The sequence below is a fragment of the Pistacia vera genome, unplaced genomic scaffold (assembly GCF_008641045.1).
Source record: "Pistacia vera cultivar Batoury unplaced genomic scaffold, PisVer_v2 Contig687, whole genome shotgun sequence".
NCBI classification, from domain to species: domain Eukaryota; kingdom Viridiplantae; phylum Streptophyta; class Magnoliopsida; order Sapindales; family Anacardiaceae; genus Pistacia; species Pistacia vera.
In genome coordinates, this window is record NW_022196542.1 from 32,077 (window position 1) to 43,182 (window position 11,106).

At 34.4% G+C, this 11,106-nt stretch overlaps 1 protein-coding gene across 1 annotated transcript; it reads right to left on the reverse strand.

The window, feature by feature from the left end:
* Window positions 1-4,060: 4,060 nt before the first annotated feature.
* On the reverse strand, window positions 4,061-10,181 carry LOC116113645 (disease resistance-like protein DSC1). The gene is made up of 7 exons (XM_031399799.1): window positions 9,652-10,181; window positions 8,574-8,638; window positions 7,560-8,485; window positions 7,047-7,340; window positions 5,504-6,949; window positions 4,431-5,182; window positions 4,061-4,100 (listed from the first exon to the last, which is right to left on the reverse strand). Exons 1-7 carry the CDS (start codon window positions 10,179-10,181, stop codon window positions 4,061-4,063), a joined length of 4,053 nt encoding a protein of 1,350 aa, XP_031255659.1.
* Window positions 10,182-11,106: the final 925 nt, after the last annotated feature.

The following is an 11,106-nucleotide window of genomic DNA, read 5'->3' on the forward strand; positions in this document are numbered from 1 at the left end:
TCTAAGTTTCCTGATTTTCTTCCCAGATTGGTTCTCTATCATAATCTTCCAATCTTTAAACTTCCTAAAGGCCTCTCCCTTAGTTTTAAAAAAATAGATCCAAACCCTCCTAGAGTAATCATCTATTATGCTAATGAAGTACCTACAACCTCCCAAAGATGGATGTTTGGTTGGCCCCCACATATCAGAATGGATGTAATCTAAGATGTCCTTAGAACAATTGTTTCCCACACTAAACCTGATTCTGCTCATCTTCCCATAAATATAGTGATCACAGAAATCTAGCTTCTCTATTTTATCCCCTCCTAAAGCATTCTACTTACTTAACTCTATCAATCCTCATTCACTAATGTGTCCCAACTTTTTGTGCCAAATAGAAGTCTTATTAGGTTTCTGTGAGGTCACTGCTGCTGTTCTAGCAACAATGGATCCATTTAGAACATATAAGCCATTCTTTTTCTCTCCTTTCATAACCACTAAAGACCCTTTAGTAACTTTAAGTACTCCACCTTGAGCCTTGTAACTAAACCCATTTGAGTCTAAGCTGCCTAAAGAGATTTCCTTTTCAACTCAGGTATGTACCTAACTTCTGAAAGGACTCTTGAACTGCCATCATGAAGACTTAACCTGACATCCCCAACGCTTAAGACATTACACACTGCATTATTCCCCATTAGAACCTTGCCAGATTCTATTTTCTTAAAATTCATGAGGGAACTCCTATTTGGAGTCATGTGGAATGTGCATCTAGAATCTAAAATCCACTCAGACTCAGATTCTCTATCAGAAGCTACTAGTACATCAGAGCTTTCATATCCATCTGAAGCTATATCTACACTGCCACTAGCCTCTTTCTCTCCTGATCTTTTCTTTCTATCTGGACAGTTTCTTTTAAAGTGCCCTTCCTTATGATAGTGAAATCATTTCCTCACAAACTTGGATTTGGACTTAGATCTACCCCTAAAGTGACCTATCTTTGACATCTTTTTCTCAGATCTACCTTTGATATTAAGCTCTTCTCCATCTAGCTTACCCTCTATGGCTACTACTACTTCATCTAATTTAAGGGTTGGTCTACCATACTTAAGAGTATCAACAAAATTTGAGAAAATTTTAGGAAAATAATTAATAAGAATCACAACTTGATCTCCATCCTCAACTTTAACACTGAGACCTTCTAAATCCTGTACTAATTTCATAAAGTCATTCATATTGTCACCTAATATTTTGTTTTCATCCATTTTAAAACTGAAAAATTTCTATTTTAAAACTAACCTATTAGGAGAAAACTTTGATCGGCATAGAGAGTCTAACTTTTCCCAAATTTTTGCTAGTGTAGTCATCTTCTTAACCTCTCTTAGGACTTTATCTCCTAACCCTAGAATTAGAGTACTGTAAGTCTATCTAATAGATCTTTCTTCTCCTTATCAGACAAAGACTCTGGTAAGCTATCCTCACCCTCTAAGATAGTAGACAATCCATCCTTAACTAAGACAGCCCTCATCTTCATCTTCCATAACCCATAATCATTATCCCCTGTAAATTTCTCAACTTTGAACTTGGACATTTCTAGGTTTCTAACCTTCCTAGTTACTCAGAGTATAAAGGCCCTAATTTTCCAGAGACAAAATTGAAACACTGAGTTACAAAGGAAATTGCTACTGTGAAAACAGTCAAACCCTAGACTATTGCAAATTCGAAAAATTGGATCTCACAACCTAGAATAAGACCTAGGTGCTAGAACGTAAAACATGGCTCTAATACCACTTGTTGTAATATGAACCAAAACCAAACAAATATGCAGTATTCAATCCAAGCAAACACAAACTTACAGCAATAATTAATAACGCAAATAAGAACAGAAAAATAAAGAACACCAGATTTATAGTGGTTTGGTAATCTATTATATTACCTACATCAACTCTTCAGGGCAAAAAAAAAGTATTCACTATGAGATATGAGAAACCTTACAGAGATTAGGCTCACCCCTTTACAAAAGGCACAACCCGAGTAAAAACCCCTCTGATTTACACCCGTACACCTAGATGCTCTCACCACTCATGCATACATACATTCATCAAATAGGTAGAATTAGTGACAGATTTATACAACATAAATAAGGTAAAACAGATAGGACAGCTAAGACCTACCACCACCGTTTGATTCCATCAACGTTCTTCAGATTTCTAGCACAGCAGATTCTAACAGCTTTCTCTATCTGTTAACCAAGAGAGAATGATCGAGGATGAGGCTACGCAAAATCTAATTTGCATTAGGTTTATTGAAGATACTAGAAAGACAAAAATGCCCCTTAAATCTTTAACAAATAACTTTGACCACCCAAGTTATAAGTTGACTTTCACGTGGGTACATTTCAATTGCCACATCACAACAATAAATGTAACTTTTTCCAATATATTTTGAACTTTATTATTATAAATTTGATTGAAATTAGTTAATATATTATTATGAAATTTGAATATAATTATTTTGTTCGATCCAGTATTATCCCAAACATAATACAGTATCCTATCACACACGCATGTATATATGCAATCCAATAGTATCATTTTAGGACTTTCATGTCTACACATGCTTCTAAACCGCCCTTGGTCGGCAATTAAATGAGTTGAGCCGGCTGCGAGGACAGATTTGAGGAGCAAATTAATGGTGCTGCTTATAATGGCATATGGAGATGATAGCGAGAATGGCACTTGGACTGGCATATCGCATGATTTTATCGACATGGTCTTTGATATGACATGGTCTTTCTTGTTTCCTAATTGCACACTTTGTCTTATGCTTCAGAGTGGCAATTTTTATTATGCAGTTCTTCTCACATTGATCGAATCTTGTTTTAGTCGTTGGAGATGTAAGAGGGAGGGGCTTAAGGGTGGGGTAGAATTAGTAACTGATAGGAACGAGAAGGCTGAAACTGCAATCTTATTTGAGAAACTCAGAGGTACAAAATACTTACTCTCCTCTTCAAAGAAAAGCTCTTCATTCTAATTTTTTCATATTGAAACTCTCGTCACAATTGTAGAGCTTTGTGTTCTTGTTGAGAAAGGTAGACTACATGGAAAGTTACCATTTTCTGAGATCCAATAGTGATATTGGAATGAAAGCTGCAAACCCTCGGAGATTTCCCTTAGGTACCTAAACTTCAGGTTATCAGGCATAACTCTAAACCCCTGGTATCAGCAATTAGCAGTTTATATGATCGGGTATAGTATTAACGATATACTAGAAAACAAATCTAATTATGCAAACATGTAGACAAAAATCAGCCTCAGAAGGCAAAAGTTCAGGAGAAGTTCAACGATAAACTAGTGTTTCAAACACAACAGAACACCCAAATAATAGCAAGCTTACAAAAGTATTCTAGAGCAATTAACATACATTTCACAGCCCAGAAAACCAAACATCAGAAACGTCAATATAGCAGTATCCTTAATGTAACACTAATTAAATAGTAGTTCGGCAACATAAACCAATTCAGCGAAGAAAATCCAGAGAACATCGAGATGACAGTAAAGGGAATATGTGACCACGCGCCAAGTTGCCAGCCAAATTATTATCATGCGCGGGGATCAAGCCAGCCTGAAAGCCCAGTGAATAGCATTAAAAAGAGGCACTTCAACCATTCTGGAAGAGAAATGCAGGGCATGAATATAAATTGCAGAAAGTAAGCTGAGTAGTTCAGAAGGCAACATAAAGTAACCTTTATCCAGAAACCATTGAACTATTATTCAGGGCGCCACAACTATACAGAATACTATAGAGAAAGATCCAGGGTTTGGCATATTCTGAAGATCAGGCAAACAAGAAACCCCAGAATTGAAGTAAATAGTCTTGAATTTTCTCTGGAGGGTTTCCTACCGAAGCAACAAGAAACCTGCTCTGCTGAATTTGTAAAAGCATCAGCCGTCATTTTACCATTGAAGGGCCATGGTGAAATAAAAGGGAATCCTATCATCTTGTTCCGATCTACAATAATAAGCTCATGGGTTTGGACTTACATCACCTTTTCTGTAAGAAGATTTCAACCTCCAAGTCTCACTCAGATAAGTCCATATCCTTTCAAGAAACCATATTCTAAACTGTAAAAAACAAGGAATATTTACATAAGTAATAGCAATGAAAACAACAATAACATAGCATTATGTGACTAAATAATGAAAGATCATTCCACGCATTGTGACTTGAGATCATTGTATAATCATTTTTTCTTTTAATAAAAAGCCATAATTATGCGAGGCTTAATCGAGTATCAGAAGCATCTAACACTAGAAAGAGTTAAATAGAAGACGTGACAAGTAATGATTTTACTAAATAAATAAACTGAATTGAATGTTTGAGTCCACTTACCTAAAACCAATACAGAACAAGGCTTGAAAATATATTTATGAAATATACTTAACCCAACTTACCGTGCTCGTCGCATTGGTCGCTTGTATATTTCTGAATGTGGGGACCAGCTATCTAAAATTTCATATGAATATGATTTCTCGTCATCATCCATTTTTCCATGTTCCCAACAGCAATCTAAACAGCACCTAAAACAGGCATTATCATGGCAATTTATATTTTTCAATCTCTTGTCTCTGTCCACTCTTGCAGCTGTTCTCGTATCATTGTCTTTGGCGTATAACAAACTGACTCCACACTTCTTCACCTTCCCCGGAATTTTGCTATTCTTACTTCCATACACAACTAAGAACTCATGGTAGTCCTCGATTTTGAACATGACTGAAGGCGTATCATCGGACATATCATTTTTGCTATTCTTACTTGAATGTTCAACAAAGAACTCAATGTAGCCCTTGCTATTCAAACTCAGTGTAAGCAATTCAAGGGACATGATATTGTAATCATATCCTATGAATACATGATCTGATTCAATAACCTTCTGCCCATCATATTCAAACAAATAGCCAGAGGAAACGATCTTCTCGTTAACAACCAGAGCAAAACCAACTCGCAAAGCTTCAGCCTCTTCATAGTCTCGAAGTGATGCAACAGCGCACAAAGCGAAGCCAACTAAGTTATCATTGAGCCAACCTGCTGGAAACTCTATATAATGTTCGCTGCTTTTAAAGCTAAACCACTCTGGAATTTCGCTTCCAGGGTAACATATACAAGCCTTTGGCCGTTCAATCCTTTCCTCGGAGGGTCTCCTTTCCTGTACCAAGAAAATCAAGTTCTAACCTTCTTAATTTTTACAGCATCTTTTAAGGTTTGCTTTTAATGCTAATTAGGTCATTGCATACATATAGTTGATGCTAATACTTGTTAATGAAATGCAAAATTGTACACATGTTACACGTAGATACATTATGGGTGTGTTTGTTGAAGCGGACTGTACAGAATAAAACAAGTGGGACTACATTAGTTGGTTTTGAGTTGTGCTTGGCGCGATTTTTATTATAGTACCCTTAAACCCAATTTAATACCAATAATTAATATATATATATATCACATGAAAAGAGGGAGATAGACTTACTTCAGATCCAAACCATGCATCTGCATATCTCTGAATATTGAGTAAAGCGTCTGTCAAATGTGGGAGTGCATGTAATTTCAGTTTCAAACAATTGATGAAGCTAATTCTCTCTTTCTCAGCCGACATACTTAGGCATAGAGTTGGTAAACCTGATAATGCTTCAAGTGATGTGCAACCCTGTGCTTGTATATGCAGTAACCTATGTGGAAGCTCCGGTAAGGATTTAAGCCTCTGGCAATTGCTTAAATCAAGCGAAACCAAGTTAGAGAGGTCTTTGGTACTCACTGGTAGGCTCTCAAACTTGTTTCGGCCTAGATATAAATTTTTCAATGAGCGTAATAGGCCAAGATTGCTGGGTAACTCTTCGATACGACAGTCAGTCAGATTTAGCTTCGTCAATTTGTGCAAGTCCGATAACTGAAGCTGTGGGAAACTCGATGGCTCCTGAATCCTCCATCCCGCTAAAGATAAGTTTTCAAGGTTGCTCAAACATGTTATAAAGAACGGTATTTCTCTAACAGCAGTCCTCTCGACTTCAAGTTCCTCCAGTGCTTTTAAATTTCCCAGGCCGTCAGGCAATCTTTCAAGTTTTGAACATCCCGAAAGGGAAAGATATTTAAGAGATTTTAATTCACAAATATTCTCAGGGAGACTCTCAAGTCTTGAACAATTTTTTAGACTCAATTTTACTAGTCTGAGCAGATGCCCTAATGACAGCAATTCTCTTATTGCAGTTCCATCCAAATATAACTCTTTTACTGTACAAGGGATTTGTGGAACTGTTTTGAGATTTGAACAATTTGAGAGAATAACTTTTTGAAGAGATTCCAACTCACAAATGCTCTCTGGGAGACTCTCTAGCCATAAACAACTTTTAAGACTCAATATTTCAAGTCTAGAAGGATGCTTTAATGATGGCAATTCTTTTATTGGAGTTCCATCTAAATGTAACTCTTCTACTGTACAAGGGATACATGGAACAATTTTGAGATTTGAACAATTGGAGAGAATAACTTTTCGAACAGATTCCAACTCAGAAATGCTCTTTGGGAGACTCTCTAGCCTTGAACAACTTTCAAGGCTCAATATTTCTAGCCTAGAAAGATGGTTCAATGGAGGCAATTCTTTTATTGCAGTTCCATCTAAATATAACTTTCTTACTGCACTGGGGATATAAGGAACTGTTTTGAGATTTGAGCAGTTGGAGAGAATAACTAATTGAAGAGATTCCCAATGACTGTCGATTGAAAGAATATCCAAGCTTTTGCATTCGCTTAGATTCAGGACAGCAAGCTTATTGAGAGTATGGACAGATGAGAAGCTGTCAAACAAATTTGTACAACCTCCTAGACACAAGATCCAAAGATTCGGGATAAGTGAGAGATCTGGCATTCTGAGTAGATACTTAGAGTATCTGAGGTCAATAACTTTCAAGTTAACAAGATCCTGTAACAAAAAATTAAATTAGATTAAAAAAACACAATTAACATATAGATATGTACAATTTAAAGCGCAAAATAGTAATATAAAAGTTAACATATACCTCGACACTCGTCCAAAGTTGTTCAACTTTGCTGTAACGCATCTCCACTGCAACAAGCCTCCGTGGATTAAAATTTGGTGGCAATGATTTGGCAGAATATCCATGCCAACAAAGGTACCTTAGCTCAGAGAAATCGAAATTAAGGTCTTCAAAACCATGCACCTTCTGACCATGCTCGGAGCCATATACTTCCAAGAATTTTAGATTTTGCATCTTCTTGAAAGCTTTAGGCTTTAAATAAATGTCTTTTGCTTTAGACACATCCAAGCGCATGCTTCGAATCGCTCTAGTCCCCTAGTAATCAAGAGCAGATTGATGATTAGTTAGTATTAAATGGCTTAATTACATTAACGGTCAAGTGATTAACTCTCATTTAACACTTCATTTTTTAACTTTCTTTTCAAAGTATATAAATATAAAACATCTCTCTCTGTCATATAAATATTATCTTGCAGAATATTGATTCGATTATTGTGTGTGTACATATATAATATTAATCTCTTTGGTTCTCACCGTATTTGTTGTCAATACTGAAACAATATCCTCATGATCCCACAACCGACTACGTTTGCCAGGATCCTCAGGTGATTCTTCCCGAACAATTTCTCTGCCTAATTCTTGAAGTAAATCATGCATTGTGATGATGGAGGATGATGTCATAGTTATGAGAGACCTTTCAATGAGAACGTTCATATCAATAATTGATTCAAAGCCACAGGCATCCAAGATTAGTTGTATTAGACGTGCACGATACCCTTTTAAGAAACATGCAATATCTAAAAATACACGCTGCTCTTCATTACTTAATCCATCATAACTTACTCTTAATACCTTTTGGATATCCTTATGAGGATTTTTTTTCAATCTTCTTAGCGCACTTTCCCATTCGCTTTTTGTCCTCTTGAATAGAAAGGAACCTAACACTTTAAGAGCCATTGGAAGACCATTAGCATATGCCACTACGCTCCATGATAGCTTGATAAAATCATCAGTTGGAGGGGTTTCTCTAAAGGCATATAGGGTAAAAAGATCAAAAGCATTATCGTCTGATAATACTTTCATTTCGTGTATGTGATCCACTCTACAAGTTTTCAGTACGTGTGCATCCCTTGATGTTATGATTATTCGACTTTCTGAATCCAAGTTGTAAAAAACTCCCATTAAACATTCAATTTGTTCTAAATGTGTCACATCATCAAACACAATGAGAACCTTCTTGGTAGTATTCCTTTTTCTTGTATAGGTGAATCTATTGTTGGGATGCATATCCCCTGAAACTGAAGAGCTAAGTTTTTGGCACAAATCAAGTAGTCCATTGCTTTTCTCTGATTCTTCTCTAATATTCTCAATGATGTAAGAAGCTTCAAATTTTCTAGAGATTTTGTTGAATACAGCACGAGCAAGAGTTGTCTTACCAATACTACCGGTGCCCCAAATTCCTAACTTGCAAACACCAGTTGTACATAATAAATTTTCAATATGCTCGATTGTTGAATCTAGTCCAACTAGATTCTTGTCAACAATTACTGGCCTTGTCATTCAACCTTTCCAAAATACATTTGACAATATCCTTTACAAGTAATGACTCGAGCCTAAAAAGTATAAAAAGATAAATAAATAGATAAAACATTAATAAATTTATATAAATGAAAAAAGAAACAAAGATAACAAAATTTTAATTCCAAGAACTTAATTTCAATGAAGACGTTACTAATTAATAAGTAATCGAAGATTAATATACGGCTTTTTCTCCATCTTAGGATATGAAAAATTTATGCCAATAGTGTACTAAAGTACCTCTCATTTCTCTTTATTTTAAATGTTCATTGACTAAAAAAATTAAAAATATAATATTGGCAAAATAAGGAACTGTCAATACAAGAATTGGAATATTTTCTGATTCAAAAAAAAAAAAAAAATCACAATGAAAAAAGTACCTATAAATGACATATACTCAATGCAAAAACACTTACAAAGCTTATGATATATACTCAATGCTCAAATTCAAAGAAATGAAAGTGCAGTCCATGGAAAAATGAATTAATCAGTAATTAAATATCAAATGACATCATATTAGACAGTAGAGGAATATCCTATGTTAGCCTCATCCTAAAAGGAATTTTTTGTTAAATAATGTAATCTAAATTATTAAGGTTCAAATGTACCACGTAACAGTTAACAAATTGCAAGATTGTCACTACAGTACTTGATATTCAAACAAAGATATATTTTGAGACTTGGAAGAATTTATTAATTGCAAAAGAGAACAGTATGAAGCTGCAGCTGGAGTGAGAAAAGGAATAAAAATCATAGTTCAACTCATATTATTTAATATTTTATTGTAGAAATCTATATTAATTTCATAAAAACGTGTAGTGAATTAAAAAACAAAAAACGAATTATATCAATAATCAATATAGTTGGTGTGAGATAAAGAGTTAGTAACGTTAACAGAAGAAGAAATACTTTTATTTGTAACTATTTTTTTATCAGGCCTTGTTGCAAATCCATGCGTTGATCCAAATGAAAATATTAAAAAATAAAAAAAACAAACAAATAAACAAACTTACTATAAAAAAGACGATGATAATAAATTAATAGTTACCCAGTGTTATTTAAATCAAAGCCAGATATGTTGCCTGCTTCATCTAAAGCAGTCCTCCATCTCTGCAACATCTCTGAATCATCCTTAAAACGCTCTTCAAGCTGAGCAAATGTTGTCCCAAAATCGCCAGTTTGTTTTCTAACATCTGATGGATCTACGTGATAGAAGACTGGCAGTACAATCTGACCATACTTCTTATGGCATTCAAGAATCTTTTCAAGTTCTAAGAGACACCATCTAGAAGAATCATACTCTTTAGAGAAAATGATAACTGAGATCTTTGACTCTTCAATTGCCTTCAAAAGAGACGAAGAAATTTGATCTCCTCTCTTAAGTTCATTATCGACGAAAGTTTTAATATCGTTCCCACACAAGGCATCATACAAATGGCTGGTAAAGTTGTTACGAGTATCCTCACCTCGGAAACTAAGGGTAAAGTTGTTACGAGTATCCTCACCTCGGAAACTAAGGAAAACCTCATACTCTAGTTTACAAGTAGTGGAAGAAGAAGAAGAAGAAGAAGAAGCCATTCAGTTTCAGTGAATAGAGGCACCACACATTAACAAAACGTAGAAGGACAAACTAATTATATATTAGAGTAAATGAGTTTATACGGAATGAAATGGAGATAACGAAAAACAAAATAAATAGAAAACACGCAAACATAAACAGTAAAAAGAAAGAAAATAATGTATGATTTACTTGATTCACTTAATTAATAGATTATGTTCAGTATAATTATTATTATTTTAAGACTGTCTCACCTATTTCATCTAGTAAAATGGGGTCTTACATACCAAATATTTCACACAGGCTCTTTCTCACGGATTATTCATATGAATAATTTGAACAAAAGGAGATCTAGAGTTTTTGATAATGTGATAAACAAACAAATTTGGCACGAAAGAACAGTGCCTCCAACCCATTTCCCGCGCTATTCACTACCTGCTCTTTCGCTACTATACAACACACAAGAGCCGTCCGATTAAAGTAAAAATTGAGAATCCACTTGATTGAATCGGATCTACTTTTATCTGTGGTATTATTCTAATGAGGAAGAAGTACTATGCTTATATATATATACTTTAATTACTTTTTCAGTTTATATTTTTGCTTGTAATATATTTTAATTTTTCAATTTTGTATTTACTAATTTACAAAGAAATATATATAAATAAAAGCATACTTTAATTTCTTTTTCAGTTTTATATTTTTGCTTGTAATACATTTTGATTTTGTATTTATTAATTTACAAAGAAATATTTAAAAATCATATTTCAATTTTAAAAAAAAAAAAAATTTTGGGTTTACAAATAAATGTTAAGAGAAATATTTAAACCTCACCAATCCAAAATGTCTTAATCCAAAAGATAAAAAATCGTGGCGTAATTTGTGTAAAACGAAAAAATGGGTGCTCTTAAACATGACTTTTATAATAATTTAAATATTTGACTT

Excerpts from the sequence above, each read along its gene's own strand:
- LOC116113645 (XM_031399799.1), bottom strand. The coding sequence starts at position 10,181 with ATGGCTTCTTCTTCTTCTTCTTCTTCTTCCACTACTTGTAAACTAGAG. Across the intron at positions 8,639-9,651 it reads TTTGATTTAAATAACACTGG|GCTCGAGTCATTACTTGTAA; the intron begins GTAACTATTAAT and ends TATACTTTTTAG. Across the intron at positions 5,183-5,503 it reads ATGCATGGTTTGGATCTGAA|GAAAGGAGACCCTCCGAGGA; the intron begins GTAAGTCTATCT and ends TTCTTGGTACAG.